This window comes from Centropristis striata, chromosome 19 (genome assembly GCF_030273125.1).
Source record: "Centropristis striata isolate RG_2023a ecotype Rhode Island chromosome 19, C.striata_1.0, whole genome shotgun sequence".
In the NCBI taxonomy this organism is placed as follows: Eukaryota; Metazoa; Chordata; class Actinopteri; order Perciformes; family Serranidae; genus Centropristis; species Centropristis striata.
The window spans coordinates 30,237,819-30,256,388 of NC_081535.1; the positions used below are offsets into that span (position 1 = coordinate 30,237,819).

General features: G+C 36.0%; 1 protein-coding gene across 1 annotated transcript; it reads right to left on the reverse strand.

The window, feature by feature from the left end:
* Positions 1-962: 962 nt before the first annotated feature.
* Positions 963-5,258, reverse strand: cetn3 (centrin 3). Its single transcript, XM_059358116.1, has 5 exons — positions 5,124-5,258; positions 3,334-3,469; positions 2,433-2,547; positions 2,154-2,345; positions 963-1,413 (listed from the first exon to the last, which is right to left on the reverse strand). The coding sequence occupies exons 1-5, from the start codon at positions 5,138-5,140 to the stop codon at positions 1,370-1,372; spliced, it is 504 nt and encodes a 167-aa protein (XP_059214099.1). The 5' UTR covers positions 5,141-5,258; the 3' UTR covers positions 963-1,369.
* Positions 5,259-18,570: the final 13,312 nt, after the last annotated feature.

An 18,570-nucleotide genomic window follows, 5' to 3' on the forward strand; every position in this document is an offset into this window, starting at 1 on the left:
TGAAAACAAACTAAAACTGGCTGCAAAACCATGCAAAACTACTGAAAAGTGATGCAAAATAACGAAAACCAGGTACAAAATGACCACAAAAAGACAAACAACTAGAAAGAGATGCAAAACTACTAATAAAAAGGTGCAAATAACTAAAACCAGAAGCAAATGACCACATAAAGATGTAAGACAACAATAAAAAAGATTCAAAACAACTAAAAAGAGATACAAAATAACAAAATTCAGATACAAAATTGGCAACTGAATGACTCTAAATAACAATTTGGTGTAAAATGACTAAAAAGAGATGCAAAACAAAACAAACAAACATACAAATTAGCCACAAAAACATGATAAACAACTAGAAAAAGATGCAAAACAACCACATACATGCATAACTACTACAAAGAGATTCAAAATAACTAAAACCAGATACAAAATGACCACAAAAAGATGCACAATAACGACATAAAGATATAAAAGTACTAAGAAAAGGTGTAAAATGACAAAGATGTTTAAAATTAATAAAAACAGATTCAAAATGACCACAAATAGATGCAAAGCAACTAAAAAAAGTGTAAAATGACTAAGAAGAGGTGCGAAACTACAAAAAAACAGATTGAAAATGACCACAAAAAGATGTCAAACTACTAGAAAGAGATGCAAAATAACACTCAAAGTCTTAAATATTAACCTGAAGGCAGAGCTAGAGGAAAAGTCTCATGGTAAAACATCTCAAGGATATATCCTCTGGAATCCAAAAATGTATGAACACAATTTTATGGCGATCCATCTGATGGTTGTCGAGTTGAAACTGTGAAGAAAAAATACTAAAAGCTTCTCTGTTTTTTTCTCAAGTTCATTTTAGATCCACTGTGTTTTGGATAGTGCAACCAACAGCTTTGGGTCTGAAAAAAGTTTTTGTTGTCAGCTGTAAACTAAAAATGTGAAATAAAATATTAAAAACAGACTCGCAGTCAAACCGATTTATTTGTATACAAAATAAATAGCACATTTAAACATTCACGCTGCAAATACAACCGGTCAGAAAGTTCCTCTACAGTATGAAATGTGTGTGTTACTCCCAGCAAACACAGAATATAAATCAATAAACTCACAACATTAAATTCATCTGAATGTTACTTTTGAGGTGAATTTGGATGTTTTTATGAAGTCAGAATGATGTAATAGTCACGTGGAGTTCATTTAGATTAAAGAGCGTCATGATGTCAACAGATCACATGTTGAGGAGAGACTGGAGGCACAAAGTTGGTCCTCTTTTCTACAGAATCAAGTATAATCCAGTCCTGTCAGGTTCAGATGAGCCCACTGTTGTTTACCTTCTCTCACTGCGACACGTTGAGTCTCTGAGTCGTCATCACGAGTCTCCGGTCATGATGGACAGGAACTCCTCCTGATTTACTGCACAGATAACAACGTATATGTATAGCTTTTATGTAACAGCTTTTACTTTACAGGTTAAATAGCTTTAACCGTTATTAGACAGTGAAATTAGTTTTGGAATAATCTTCTGTCGATCAACTTACATTAATAAATCGTTTCAGTCAATTTTGTTCAGAAGTAAAACATAAAAAAAAACCCTGTAAATATCGAATAGAATTATATTAAAATGAAATATTATAACAATGTATAATAAATAAAATATATACATTTATTTTTTAAAATATATATACACTATTTTGTTGATTAATCTATTAAAACTAAGGTCTATAAAACATCAGAAAAAAAGTCAAAAATTCCATTTTGAATTCCTAAACATCACATTTGTCCGAGCAACAATATAAAAAAGAAAAATATATATTTTGTTTACTATCAAATCTATCAAACTGGTTGTGGAATAATCTTCTGTCGATCAACTTAAATGAATAAATCAATCAGCTCAAGTCGATTTTGTTGAAAAGTAAAACATAAAAAAAAAAAAAATTGTGTTTTAATCTGGAGAGAAGTAAATGAACTTATATCCTATAAGATAATTAATGTAATAATTAGCAATAATTATTGTTATTAGCAACATTTCAGCCTACAATATTATTTATAAACGTCTTCCATTTACACTTAATAATAAAGAATAGCGTTTGTCTCCCCCTAGTGGCCGCAGAGGGATGGACACTACAGTCAGACGCCAGTAATGATTTTCTTACTTTCTCCGTCTCCGTCTGCGTCAAACTCGTCGATCATGCTGCGCAGCTCCTCGTCGCTGACGTTCTCCCCGAGTTCTCGAGCAACTCGTCTCAGGTTCCTCAGGCTGATCCGGCCCGACTCGTCGTCATCGAACAGCTTGAAGGCCTTCATGATCTCCTCCTTCGGGTCTCGCTCCAGGATGCGGTCAGTCACTGCACAGAGATGTGAACACATTAAAGATTTACTAAAGAACTTCTCTCCTTTAATATCCCTCCAGATAGAGATTTATATTAACTTACCGACTTCATTGAAATCCTCAAATGTTATTTTTCCATTTCCCTCTCGGTCATAATCTTTAAGGATCTTCAGAACATCAACTTTCTTCACTTCGAAGCCGAGCGCACGCATCGCCACCTGGAGGGATTTTTAATTTGGCAAACTAGTAAATTTAAATGGAATATGTTAATCAGAAACATAATCAAGGAGTGGGTTTACATGATCTGTATGCAACACCTCTCCATCATTTCTGTAGCCCAACATTCCTCCCAGTTGATATCATGTAGATAGATAGATAGATAGATAGATAGATAGATAGATAGATAGATAGATAGATAGATAGATAGATAGATAGATAGATAGATAGATAGATAGACAGACAGATAGATATACTTTATTTATCCCAAGCTGGGAAATTGCAGTGTAGCAGCAGCATTACACACAGACAATGACAACACAATTAAATAAAAAGAACAACCTAAGCATACTTCAAGCAATAAAATATAAAAATACAATAAAAATACACTAAAATATAAAGTGTCTAAAGAAGGAATATGTATTAAGGAGTAGAATAGAATTCCAGTGCAGAATAAATATGAATATACAGTATAAAAATGTTGGTGCCGTGAAACAAATAAGGTGCAATGAACAGTGTGCATAGATAAAGAACATAGACTGTGATAAAGAACCTATGTAACCTATGTCTTTTCTTTTTCATGGTCATGAATAAATGGATATTATTTATTATCCACATAAATGTAAAAAAAACCCAAAATGATCAGAACCACGATAAGACTGAAAACCAGGATACTGATGTACATTTAAAAGCTCTCAATCAATCTTAATTACATACATCTAGCACATTTGGCCGAATATTAGCTGAAAGATAGCCTCTTTTCCTTGACTTGTCCTTTTATTGCTCACCTTCAGCTCGTGATAATCGATTTCTTTATCTTTGTCGGTGTCGAACAACTCGAAAGCTTCTTTGATTTCATGTTTCTGATCCTCAGTGAGCTCTCTCCTCTTCTTTCGCTTGGTTTTATCTGCCGCAAGATCAGTTCTGGAAAGAGAGATATCAGTGTTACATTTATATTATACTTTAGAGCGGCAACGATTAGTCGATTAGTTGATGAGTCAACTGACAGGAAAATAATGAGAAACTATTTTGATAATCAATTGTTAAAGTTATTTTCATTCAAAACTGGCAGAAAATGCTGTTTTCTCACTCTCAAATATGGAAATGTTTTGTTTTTCTCTGATTTATATTATATTAGAATTAATATTTTTTTGTTTTGGACAAAACAAGACTCATTTATAGGCATCTCATTAGACGTTGAGAATCCGGGGTAGACATTACAAAGACCAAACAAATAATGGAGAAAAAACAATTAAGGTTGCTGCCATAATATACTTTGTCACATACTCACAGCAGCTGTTACCAAGAATGAAACATCAAATTTAGACACTGATATTTTAGCTGTTAATATTTGGTTTATTTAACAAACAAAGACCTTAATATCCTTAATAAATTAATTTGCTGTCCTGTGGGAACCACGTTTGTCTTAAAAGCCAGAAAAACAGCCGTTTTCAGCTTGGTGAGGAGGACTTTTCCAGGTGATCTAAGAGGGTTTTTCAAAGAGTTTATTTAGCTGTAGGAGGATAATTTTCTCGACACATGAATAAACTCTTCATCCTTCAGTTTGTAACAAATATTCAACATCAACAGATCTGGAAATACATGGACAGGAAGTAACTAAAGCTGTCAGACAAATGTAGTGCAGTAATATATACAATATTTACCTCTGAGATGTAGAGGAGAAAATTATAAAAGAGCAGAAAATGGAAATATTCAAAAAAAATACAAGTATCTGGAATTGTACTGAAGAACTGTACTTGACTTAATGTTTTTTGAACCACTGGGAATTCCTCATCTGTTCACAGAATCTTATGAGACACTAAATTTAGTCAATATTTGGTGTAACCCTTTGTTGCCAAAGATTTAATACACTGAAAACACAGCTATCAAATTTTGTCACCCAACCCAATACTATGAAGTGCCATTTTTAATAACAGCTATCAAAACAAAGTAGGTAATAGGGAATCAAAATAAGCATATGGTGGTGGAAAAAAGTATTCAGATACTTTACCTACTTAAAGGTACTTATACCACACTGTGAAAATACTCCTACACTGGAAACCTACCTTAAGTAAAAGTAGGAATCAGCAAAATGTACTTAAAGAACTTAAAGTAAAAGTCAGTATAGGAGGTGAAAAACTAATCTGAAACGAAACTAAAGCTGTCAGACAAATGTAGTACGTAGTATGTACTTGACTTAATGTATTTTGAACCATTGGGAATTCCACATCCGGTCATAGAATCTTACAAGACACAGAATTTGATGTAACACCTCTTTAGCTAACTAGTTATATTTAACGATAACAGTTGGCGTTAAATACATTTTAAACAATCCAGTAGGAAATAAATAATGACTTTACAGAATCAGTTTGCTCGTTGGCAACATAGTTTTTAACATTAGTGACATATAAACTAGCTGATATTAATTCATAAAACACCGTTAATACTGTAATGATGTAAATAAAGCCGAACATGCTAACGCTAGCTAAGAGCTAACATTAGTTATCTTCGGCTTCGCTGCATTAAAACGAGCTGTGCTGATTAAATTAGTAATGTGAACTGAGACGGAGATGTTTACCTGAGGGACAAACTCATTTTTGGTGGATTTTAAATCTTTTAAAACGCTAAAACGAAACGTTTTTACCGTTAAACACACAGCTAGAACTACAACACAACACAACAAATCCGTGTATCCGCGCTCACAGAGAGGCTTCCTATTGGTCGCTGGTTTCCAGGCAGCGGAATAGTGGTCTCTGATTGGTTGAAGTCCTATTCGTCTTTTCTTTATGGTTGCTTTGAAAACCAAGTGGAGCGTTATCGCCACCTACTGTTCAGTTCAAGTTAAAAAAAATAATATTTATTATTATTATTATTATTATTATTATTATTATTATTATTATACACACAAATAAAATAATATTAAAAAATCCTTGCTGTCATCCCTGTATTTTAAAACTAAAGGATGACACAAATGAAACAATAAACATTTAAGGAATTATTTCTAAAACAAAAGAAAAATACTCCAAAAGAGAAATTTAACCTTAAAAAAATATCAAAAAAATGTTGCAGAAAATCTTCACATTTATGAATCTAAAAACCATACATATTTCTTTTTTCAGTTTTGCACAAAATATGACTGACACAGCACAGTAGAATTGAAATAGCTTCTAATTAATTTTCTGTCAATCAACTCAATTAAATTACTAATCATTTCAGCTGTAGGCTAATTGCATAACACATATCTTGTAAACTCTTTGTATGTTTTGTGTGTAAAAATCTTAATTTGAAAAGTAACTAAAGCTGTCAGATAAAAAGTGACATGAAAAGAAAAAGAAAATACTCATGTAAATCACCTCAGTAGAGTACAGTACCTGAGTTAATGTACTTGTATTTCACTGCTGCTGCACACAGCTGGACTGTGATCCAGCAGGAAGATCAATATCTGATAATTAATTCATTGATGAACATTGATTTCTGGTATTCAGTTTCATTTAAAAGACACAAATACTTTTTCACAGCTCTGCAGGATAATGTTTCATCATCCAGTTACCATTTATAACAACTGAAACAGCATTACTAGAATTAAAAAACCCTTCTTACAATAACACTGCCTCTATAATACAACATTAATGAGCATCAGTGTACCCTTTCCTCTGAATCCAGCCTGCAGCGTCGCTGACACCTGCTGGTTAACGTTCAGTACTACTATCACCAGGATCAAACTGACAGCTGAAAGGGCCACATGGACCCCCCGACCCTGCTCTTGTTACCCAGCAGGCTGAGGCTCGGTCAGTCTGCAGAGAATAAAGGCACCAGACACACATTCACACAGCTCATTGATTATTCAGTTACTGAGTTTAACATCCTGAGATGTCAGACTGGGTTCCTCATTTAAAACCTGCACGTTCAAACCTGGAGGATCTTTATATTTTCCTTCCCAAAAGCTCTCAGACTTTTAATTCTAACTCCTAAATACAAAAATGTACTTTATATTACAACACTATAACTAACTTAACTTTAAATAACCTTGAGCTACAATTCTTATGTGAAAAGTGCTTTAAAAATACAATTTATTGTTATTAATAATCCTTTCCAAAGGAGGAAGTTTTGTCTCCAGCGCCACCACGAGGTTTGCAGTGAAATATCCCAGTATCTATTGGATGGATTGTGCTGCAGAATTCATGTCAAGTAAAGACAATTTCATTATCTAACTGTGCCAAATCTACGGAAGCCCTAAACGGCCATGCATTTGTATATTTTTTCCCCTCCGTTTTCTCGTGATAACAAGTTCATTTCATTTGTTTTCTCGAGATCCAGAGAAAATGATCCTTTTATCTCGAAATAACAACTGTCGTTTTCCCGAGATAACAAGATAATTTTCTCGAGATCTCGGGAAAACAAATGAAATTAACTCGTTATCACGAGAAAATGGAGGGAAAAAAATATATGAATGCATGGCCGTTTAAGGCTTCCGTATGATTCACAACAGAAATTATGTCAAGACATTTTTCATTAGGAGCAGCCAACTCAATGGAGGTGGAGTTATTTATAAAACCTGCACGTTCAAACCTGGAGGATCTCTTCTTCTGAGATTTTTTTTTTCTGGATATTATTTCTTGTTCAATAAATAATAATAATACAAACAACAATATATATTTTATGTTGTAAAGCACTTTTTGAGCTACATTTCTAATTTGAAAATTGCTTTACAAATGAAGTTTATCGATATTAATGATCCTTTCCAGAGGATGAACTGTTAAAAAAAATGAGATTTGAAGTGAAATATCTCAACAATTATTGGATGGATTGTGCTGCAGAACTCATGTCAAGTCAACACAATTTTATTGAATAACTGTGCCAATTCACAACAGAAAATTATCTCAAGAAAGTTTTCATAAAGAGCAGGCAACTCAATGGAGCTGAGGTTCAATTTCTGGGGAAATATCGCCATCTACAGGTCTGGATGGACGGATGGATGGATGGATGGATGGATGGATGGATGGATGGATGGATAGATAGATAGATAGATAGATAGATAGATAGATAGATAGATAGATAGATAGATAGATAGATAGATAGATAGATAGATAGATAGATGGATAGATAGATAGATAGATAGATAGATAGATGATATATACATATCCGATTGTTTTTTGTTTGAATCTTCAGGCAGAAAGTCATAATAAATATCTTGTTTCTTTAATATCTCTGCATTAAGTTGCATCAAATTTATGATTTTACTGAGGCTCTCTGTGTCTCCTCACATGTTTCTTATAAACCCTCTTTTAGTCGTCTGACTGAATACAGATATTTGTGAGAAACATGTCCCAGAGCTGTGTACTAATCCCTCCTGTCCACGTCAACATCCGTCTCTTTCATGTTGTCCCTCCCGTGTCGACCCCTGACATCCTTTTCAGCACTATCACGTCTTTCCCACACGGTGCTCTGAGCAGAAGCAGCGAGGAGGAGCCGCCGGGTCTCCTCTTATCTCCACCCGGGTCTCCTGTCCCACATGTGTGTGTTGGTGATAGAGGCTGGGAGAGAGAGGCGTAACTCGTCCCAGGAAAGACCAGGACTCGTCTTCTCCCTGCACACTTTATCTCCCTCAGTGTGGCAGATAAGCAAAGCAATGGTGCATTTAATGACTAAAGCATGACAGTTTCAGCATAGAATCTACATATAAAGGTTGTATTTTAGACGTGGAGGCAGTTTGTATTCGACTTCTGGTGATCTTGAGAGGTTGTTGTAGTGGAGCGTATAAGCTCATAATATATGGAAGGTACTGTGCATTTTATGACTAAAGCATAACACTTCCTCCATGGTTTCTATAGAACATGAAGTTTATTTTCAGGTTTGACTCCTGGTACTGGGCAGAAGGCAATTTTGTGGGTTTTTTGCAGGCATAAAAGTGGTAAACATCAATTATGTTTTATCTGTTATCCAGTTTAAGAGAATACATTTTCTAGCACAGAAAGTTAACATTTTGTACAATTTCTTCTCATATTTATCAACATTAAAGCCATTTGATATCCCAAGCAACATGTATAATGGGTCACATAGCAGATTCTTAGATAAAATCCTATTAATCTCCTTCCCCACCATGTGCCAGAACTTTTGTATATTCCTGCAGCACCATAAGCAATGGGTTAGACTGCCATTCTCTATTTGCAAGCTTGCACTTTTAAGAGCAAAGAGGATGATGACAGGCTCAGGATCAGAGGCAGAAAGCAGATAAGTTGTGGGAAATGTTATAATATTTTGAGCCACGTTGAACAAAAATTGCAGCAAGTTTAAATGAGCGTGGAGCTAAACAACCCCGTCATCATAACACAGGTTGGAAAAATGGAAGAAGATAGCTTCTACGCTTCATTTTAAGATGAAGTGCATTTTGAATAGCCTTATTGTGTGTGGGGAAAAGTGTAATTGTGTAATTATCAGACCGCCATTACATTTTTCATCTCGCGCACCCCCTAGCAGCAGCTTGCGCACCCCTGGGGGTCCACGCACCACACTTTGGGAATCCCTGCTCAAGAGAATGATATAAAATAAAAGGTTGTTATGTGACTATTACTGAAGGGTATTAGAAGAAATCTCAAATATTTTTTTTATTTTAATATTAACTATAGTAACATCTATGCTGTTACGGGTCAAATTTGACCCATATATATTCCACTAAATATTGTTTTATTATCTTATATTATAACTGAAAAAACAAACGTTATCATTTTCACCAGGGAATTTTATAATTTTGTAAAATTGATTTTTCATTTTACTTTGTTTAAATAGAAGTCCCTGACAAAGTCAAAAATCCTTGATGCAATAAGCAAAAGTTCTGTGGTACTTTTATGCATTTAAAACCTAAAACGGGTTGGTGCTGACCCTAACATAAGAGGAAGGTTAATATATTAAATATGTACACTACCGGTCAAAAGTTTTAGAACACACCAACTTTTCCAGAATTGCAAAAAAAATGATGCAGTTTAATGTCTCAGTGTACTCTGAAATTAATGCACATTTGCAACATTTACAATTCTTTATTGAGCATGATAGTGTTTTGAAAGTAAAAAAAAGATTCAAAATCACATTTTATGTTGGACTAAAGGACTAAAAAAAGACACAAAATGACCAAAAAAATACACAAAATGACAAAGAAGACACCAAAAGACACAAAATGACTAAAAAAAGACACAAAATGACCAAAAAAAAAAGACACAAAATGACTTACAAAGACGTGAAAATAATTCAAAAATGGACAAAATAGCCCAAGACTCCATAGAGTTAAGTTGTTAACCCACTTCTTGTTCCCTGAAAAAAGGCCTACTTGTATAATTCTGAAATGTACATTATATTTTACCTTTTTTTATTTACCTCTGGCCGTTCACCACTTACCTTTGTACCCTTTCAAGCTGTTCATTTGACTTGAACTGCTTGATTTTCAATAAAAAACTGGAAAAATTGGGGTGTTCTAAAACTTATGACCGGTAGTGTATATTAAAGTAGAATTAAAGATAGATTTTTGCAGAAGTTATGTGCAGTTTATGTATAATAAGAGCACATAAATAAAACATAATCTAAATATAACAACCTGAAATGTGTTGCCTTCTGCCTGGTACCAGCGGTTGGATCTGAAACTAAACTTCATGGTCTATAGAAACCATAGAGAAAGTTTAATCCTGTCGTCATAAAATGCAAAATACCGTCCATATATTATGAGCTTATCGGCTCCACTACCTCTGCAGAGTGAGAATGGGCGGATCAGTGGATTTAAAAACCTGCACAACAAACTCAACGACGGCTCCGACCTCGTGGCCTACATTTAACGTTTCTTCTTCCCTCCAAAAAAAAAATCCTGAAATATTAAAAAAATGCAGCCCTCCCAATACTAATCTAAATCCCTGAAGACTTTTTACATATGCAGACTGACAGCAATGACAAACTTATCTGTGCAACATTCAGTCACACCCAGCGAGGAACTCGATCTCCCTCGAGGCTCCTAAAGCTTCCTGCTCAACATCAGCTGGGTGGGACTGCTTTTGCACAAATACGCTCTATCTTTTTTAGCCTAAAATATGAGAAAAATTATAATATGTCAGACTTGAAAGGGTCGGTTCATCCAAAACTACATTTTTTCCCCCACAACTGGTGTTTCCATCCATATATGAGATATATCAGTCTCTGAAACGATCACAGCTTTGAAAAATAATCTGGATAATCCACTGACGTCACCTTCAACTTTTTCTTCTGCAGAATGTAAAGAAAATATTGTGGTGGAGTGTAAAGAGTCTGCAGCAGGCACCCAGGAGGTAATGAACAGAAATGAATAATCAGGGCTGCATGATTTGGAAAATTAAATTATTGGAAATAAAATTTGTGATGTTGCAATTGTGATGCAATTTTATGTACATAATTACTATTATTTACATTGAAAACTGTATAAAAATGATCATGGTGTGATATTTTGCATCTTGCGGTTCTGTTATTGCAGTAGTCCACATTGTAATTTTGATAAAAAAAATGTGCAGCCCTATTACATTTTGATCCTCTTTAAGGACGATCCTTCCAACAGTTATTGAAATGTTTCTGCTGGGACCGAAGCCATGACGACCAGAACACCAGTTTCAAATGTTACCAGACTATTAAATTAAATTAAAGTGCTTCTCAGCAGTTACTAATTATCCGATAAGTTAGGGTGAGAAGAGTTCTGTTCCACCTTCTAGTAGGTGCAGCAGTTTGTTATCAGCTCATTCGATTGCTGGTCGCTGGATTTAGGTGTATTGAGGAGAATCAGGTTGCAGCTGTCTGATCCTTAAGCTCTTGTGGTAGTGCATTAAAGTGGCACTGCATAATTTATGCATAATGCATATTTTGTCTATGATTACTTGACTAAATATTCAAGATAATTGGCAGTTGCTGCATTGCATATTAATAAATATAATTTGTTTTATCCTCCTCCTTTGACATCAATGCATTTAGTACAACTCATCAGATCAAACTTGAGATGTTTCACTTTCAATGAGCTGATAACAACCTGCTGCACCTGCAAGAAGGTAGAGCAGGTACTGATGGGATGATTAGAGAAAACAGGCAAAAAAAGACTAGTTAGGCGTTATAAAAGGTTGTTTATGTCAGACTGGGCTCAAGGCAGGACTCAGACGCAGAGCAGGTGTACTTAAAGTCTCTTTATTCAGGAAAGCAGCAAGAGTTATCCTAAACAGAGTGAAAAAACAAAGGTGTTACAAAAACTCCTGAAGCTGAGCTGAGATAACTAATAAAGAAAAGTTGCTCCTAAAGGAAGAAAAAAACAACAGGAAGCCTAACTACACTAATAAACTAAACGAACAAGTCCTAATCTATGAAACGGGGAATTCTATCTAACCTGACAAGGGGAAAACTAACAAATGAAAACTCTAACAAACAAAAGGCTCTCCAAAATGGAGGGACCAAACCTGATAAAGAAATTAAAGAATCTACAAAACACTCTGAAAAACTTGGAGAAATGACTAAAGGGGTAAAATATAAATGAACACAAAAAAACCCCAGACTATTTGAAGACATGGAGGGAAGGGAGCACCAGGTGAATACAATCGGTGATTAGGGAAGACAATCAGACAGATGACTCACAGGGAAGGGCAAGTGACCTGAAATGAGAGGAGAGTTACTATTTCAAAATAAAACAGGAAATAACAAGACCAGATCACAAAATAAGACACGACCTCACCGCGGTTTGACAGTTTAAAGGTAAATGCATGGAAATGTGGGAAGTGAAGGTGTTATGAGTAGCAGAAGTGGCACAGACTTTTTGTGATTTATACTCTGTTTCCTTGCTCGAGGGCACTGCAAACAACACGTTAACATAGCAGTCTATTGAATGAGCTGATAACAACCTGCTCCACCTACTAGAAGGTGGAGCAGGCTCCTACTCACCCAAACTGATTGGATGATTGGAGCTAATAAACATAATAAAAAAAAGTCTGGCTAGGCATTATGAAAGATCGTTTAAAAGGTAAAATAAATGGACGTAAATGTGGGAAGTGAAGGTGTTATGAGTACCAGAAATGAGATGGACTTTTCATGATTTATGTTCTGTTTCTTTGCTCAAGGGCACTACAAACAAGACGTTAACATAGCAGCCCATTAAATGAGCTGATAACAACCTGCTGCACCTACAAGAAAGTGAAGCAGATACTGATAGGATGATTAGAGCGAATAAACCAGCAAAAAAAGAATCCGGTTTGGCGTTATGAAAGATCGTTTAAAAGGTAAAATAAATGGACATAAATGTGGGAAGTGAAGGTGTTATGAGTACCAGAAATGAGATGGACTTTTCATGATTTATATTCTGTTTCTTTGCTCGAGGGCACTGCAAACAAGACGTTAACATAGCAGCCCATTAAATGAGCTGATAACAACCTGCTGCACCTACTAGAAGGTGGAGCAGGCTCCTACTCACCCATACTGATGGGAATTGCTGACAAACTTCCATTCAATCAGGTGATAACAACTGAATGGGATGGACTTGAGCGTCTGGATAAACCTGAGAGTCCATGTGAGGTCAGAGAGGCGTCCTGAGTTTGACCTGCAGCCTCACTCAGTCTCAGGTTGTGTTTCAGACCTTGAACTCGCTGCTTGTTGTCGAACACGAGGAGGGGCCATAATGAGCGCAGATCGTATTTACCTTATCCAGAAACAGCAGGCCGCACAGAGGCAGCTTTCTGACGGAGCCACATGAGAGGACGAGTGAGAGGCGTAGACAGACGCTCCGCCTGTTGGAGACGGAGCGGGGGGAGCGGGGGGAGGAGGGGAGGACCTGGACTCAGAAAGCTGCTTCTGTCTGGACTGGGACAGAGTTTGATTCAGGACTCCGACTCCACTTAGAGGAAGTTTATTGAAGTTCCAGATCAGGGCCCTGCAGGAGGTCTGAGCTGCCGAAGTGGATAAATGAGTTCGCTTCGTTTGATTGTTGGCGGTTTGACAAACAAGTCTGCATTGTTCACACCGTCAGAGACGGATTAAAAGTTAGTTTTACAACTTATTTACAATTTATTCCCAGTTGGATGGGGAGTTTTTAAAGGTAAACCCCAAACATGAAGTCATTTTTAGATACAACTTCAACTATTTATAGATGTAAACAAGTTCTACGTATCTGCATCTGAAAAGGAGTTCATAGTTTGTGTTTCACTCCTTATCCTCAGGACCCCAATGAGCCGTTTCAGGGCGTTTTTTTTAGTCTTTTTACATTCCCCTCTCTGTGTCCTTGTATTTCACTGTGAATATATAAAATCTATATAATCTATACGTCCTGCAGCTTTGTGGAATCAGCACAATCATGGCTGGAAGTGGGAACAACTCTAACATGTCGTTATGCAGAATAACACAGTTAGAATGACAGAAATCAGAAAAAAAGTTTTAAAAATGTGAATAAAACAGAATGTATATATCAACACTTTTCCAAGTGTCCTGAATGTTGTAAAACCAGTTTCTCACTTACTGTACATATTGAAGTATTGTCATGTTTCAAGCCTCTCCTGTCCTCTCCTCTCTGCTCTGTGTAAACAGCCTCTCCTGTCCTCTCCTCTCTGCTCTGTGTAAACAGCCTCTCCTGTCCTCTCCTCTCTTCTCTGTGTAAACAGATTTCCAGTGAATATTTGTCACGTGACCGTTGGTCTCAGCAGAATCAATCATGTCTTCACAGTGTCTCTGAGGAGCAGAATTTAATGTTTTTAACAGGATTTTTGGAAAGTTTTGGCCACTTTTTATAACGGAAACTTGACTAACTGATGATATGTTTAAGGACCATTGGAAAGTTCAAACTCTGATGATAATGCCTGTTTTTACAGTTTCTTTCTATGATAAATGGTGGATTTTCAGCAAGACAACACACATTTTACTGGTGGCTTTCAACTGATGATGAAAAAATCTGCACTTTTGCATCATCATTTTTAATCCATAAACGAAGAACAGGACCCAGGATAGTAAAATATGAGGTGCAAACAATAAAACCATAAGGTTTCACAAGGTTTCTGGTGCAGCATGAATTGTGAATGGAGCTCACTACAAGTCAGTGAAGTGGTCGGGGAGGGGCAGCAGCATGTTAAAGTCTCACTGTGGAACATGTGTGTGTGTATGTGTGTGTGTGTTTGTCATTAAACCAAATTCCCCTGAACCCCACCCAGAACCAGGACAAAGACCCCCTGTCCACTGCACACACACACACACACACACACACACACACACACACACACACACACACACACACGTCTGCACAGATCTTCAGTCCACAGAGGGAGAGTTCCTCAGGTTGGAGGCTGCAACCTCAGAAACACAGCCTGCTTTTGTCCTGATCTTGATCTGATTGAAGAACAACCAAAAAACTGGATCAGATACTCAGAGACTCAGAGACCTGAGAGACTCAGAGACTTCAGAGAATCAAAGACCTGAGAGACTCAAAGACTCAGAGACCTCAGAGACCTCAGAAACCTCAGAGACCCCAGAGACTCAGAGACCTGAGAGACTCAGAGACTCAAAGACTCAGAGACCTCAGAGACCTCAGAAACTTGAGAGACCCCAGAGACTCAGAGACCTGAGAGACTCAAAGACTCAGAGACTTAGAGACTCAGAGACTCAGAGACTCAGAGACCCCAGAGACTCAGAGACCAAGAGACTCAGAGATTCAGAGAGACCTGCAGCAGCAGACAGAGACCTGAGACACACTTAACAAACTCCACAAACTTTTTTTAATCCTCTGAATGAGCAGAAAGATGCACAAATGAGAACTAAAACAACTGCAGAGGTAGAAGAAGTATTCAGATCCTTTACTGCAGTACAATACTAAAACATACTGAGAAACTCCACTACAGTAAAAGTCCTCCATTCAAAACTAACTGAAAGTATCAGCATCAAAATGTACTTAAAGGATCAAAAGTTAAAGTACTTATTCTGCAGAATGGCCCAACTCAGATTGTTTTATATTATCTGATAATTATTATTGATGCATTAATGTAAGCAGCATTTTAAGTGTGTAAATAGTTAATAGGCCTCATTTTAACTACTTTATATGTTGTTATCTGGTTTAATTATCTCTTTCAATTGATCATGTTTTACTATCAGATAAATGTAGTGGAGTAAAAAGTGCCTAGTGTTCTAGTCAAGCACAGTACTTGAGTAAATGTACTTAGTTACAGTCCACCACTGACTATTAAAGCTGTAATGTTTGAGTCGATATCTTTATGTTTTGGACGTGTGCTGTGGAACCATCAAGTCAGTCGAGTCAGTCGAGTGTCTGCAGTTTATCTGGACTGAAGCTCATTAAGTCCCCAGTAAGATTTACTCTGCCGTTCAGTGATGGCTGACCTTTTAACTCTTTATGACTCTAACCTTCAGCGCTGAAGCTCGCTGACCGGCTGCTGCTGCAGTTAATGGAGCAGATTGAACAGAGTGAGCAGAGTTAAAGCTCCACAGCACACAAACTGATAATCCACCTCAGCTCCCATCAATAAACCTGAGTCTGTGTCTTATTTAACCAGGCAGCTTCTGCTTTAACAAAAGGTTTTCATCGTCACAGAGCTCAAAACAAAGCTCTCTTTTCTCAGATTTTTTAGAGATGTGTGGTTCTCACAGGACAGCGAATACATTTACGTAGATTTTTAGGTAATTTTGATTAATTTTTAAGGTTTTCTGAGCTTTCATAATTAAAAAAATATATTTTTCTGAAAAAGTTTAGATCCTTACATTTATTTATTTATTTATTTATTTATTTATTTATTTATTATAACAATTTTATTATTAATTTTATTATTATAATTCATTCTGTTATTTGAAAAAATAAATAATAAAATATATGTATAAGGTAATAATGTTTACAGTTTATACTATTTATTATTATTATTATTATTATTATTATCATCATTATTATTATCATTTTATTTTTTTACTTTTATGTTTTTCATTATTAAGGTTTTTTTTCTTTAATTTATTTGTATATTTTAAAAGATTTCTTTTTAGAAAGTTATGTTTCTCTTTTTACTTTTAGACTTGTATGTTTTTATTTTTTATTTTTTTTTTGTCTTTCTTTTTCTTTTACAGATTTTTGGTAACACTTTTAGTTAAAAAAAAAAACCTTCTTGGATCAGCTGGAAAAGTCACAAAGCTGAAAACAGCTGTTCCTCTGGCTTTGTACCACAGTGTGGTTTGAGTTCTTCTTCCACCACTTATGACAAGCCCATTAGACATCACTGACAAAATAAAATATTACAGCTCATTCGGAAAATTTATTGCGTCCTTCATGAATTGTTTTAGGAACCCTGAGAGGCTGTGAGAATAAACTGCTTGACGTCTGTTAGAAACAATAGACTTCAGAGTCTGAAAAGACAGAATGAAGGTGGAGAGACACCATAAATCAGGTGAGGAGCAGAGAGAGATAGCGGAGAGCAGGGAATGTGTTAATAAGTTCTTGGGTGAATTAGTTGTGAAACAGCGTGCGGTTCGTCTGACGGAGACCAGCCCAACAGCCAGAAACTGTTCCACTTACTCTGATGTAAACAGAGGAAGGGCCGCGTCCCATTCAGCTCACTACACGTCCTCCTCCCTCACACACAGATCACATTCACTCTGTCTCTGTACACCAAAAATCTGCAACAAAACAGACATTTCTTCTCATATTTGATGCACTTCAACACATTATCATAAAACAAAACCACTCTGAAAGGTATTTTTCTTCATTTTTTTCCTGATAAAGAACTAATGACACAAGTTGACCAACCTGCAACTTTTAGCAACAAAAAAGTGACAATATAACCCGATTTTTTATCGACATTTCTATATAATTTATGGCAATTATAAATGTATTAAAACATGTACATTTCTGGACATCACAAATATTGACTTTTAGATCACTATTATATGTTAACTAGAAGCAAAATTACAGTCAGTTTTCAACAATACATTTGCTCATCATGCTAATTACGCTAATTGCCCAACAAGCAACTCTTAGAAGCCAAATTTAATCTCATCTGCTGAAGTCCAGTCACCATTGGACACTTTTAGAAACGTTTTTTGAGCGTTTTTAGATGCGTTTTTCGACACGTTTTTAGGAACGTTTTTAGACGTGTTTTTAGATGCATTTTTAGGAGCTTTATTAGGAACGTTTTTAGGATCATTTTAGACGCGATTTTAGACACGCTTTAGACGCGCTTTTAGGAAAGATTTTAGACACGTTTTTAGGAGCATTTTTAGGAATGTTTTTGGAAGCGTTTTAAGGAGCGCCTTTGGAAGAGTATTTAGAAGCGTTTTCATGAGCTTTTTAAGAAGCGTTTTTAGAAGCTTTATTAGGAGCGTTTTAAGAAGCAATTTTCAGGAGCATTTTTACACGCGTTTTTAGAATTGTTTGTAGAAGTGTTTGCAGAATCGTTTTAGGAGCGTTTTTAGAATTGTTTTAGATGCGTTTGAGAAATGTTTTAGAAGTGTTTTTAGAAGCGTTTCTTTAGGAGTCTGACAGACGGTCTGTTCTGACGTTCAGGTTGCAGATCTGGTTGGCAGATTCCCCTCAGAAAACATTATGTAACTTTTTATGCATTACCTTTTACCTGACCAACGTAACTATGTTCCTTCTGTCCTCATAACTCCTTCACTTCCACCATTAAATTACTGTTTAACTGTCTTTTATAGAAGCTGATAACAACCTGCTGCACCTGCTAGAAGGTGGAGCAGGCCTCCACTCACCCATTCTGATGAGATGATAATCGCTGATTCTATCTTATAACTCCAGGTCAAGCTTCACTTTCTCCGTTCGGATTTCTGTGACAAAACTATTTTTTTCATTGCATAAAAAATGAATAAAATTCAAGTAATAAAAGAGTTAGGCGGAGGAGCACTGGAGCAGCTTCGTCTCCTAAAATCATGTCTGTTTATGTCAGAGTGTGTTTACTGTCTGGAGCCGTTTCAGGTGAAACTTCTCCAGGTTATAAACTTTTCATTGTTGCTTTATTTCCAAAACAAATTAAGTTTTCTTTCCCGCCAGGAGAGTTTAG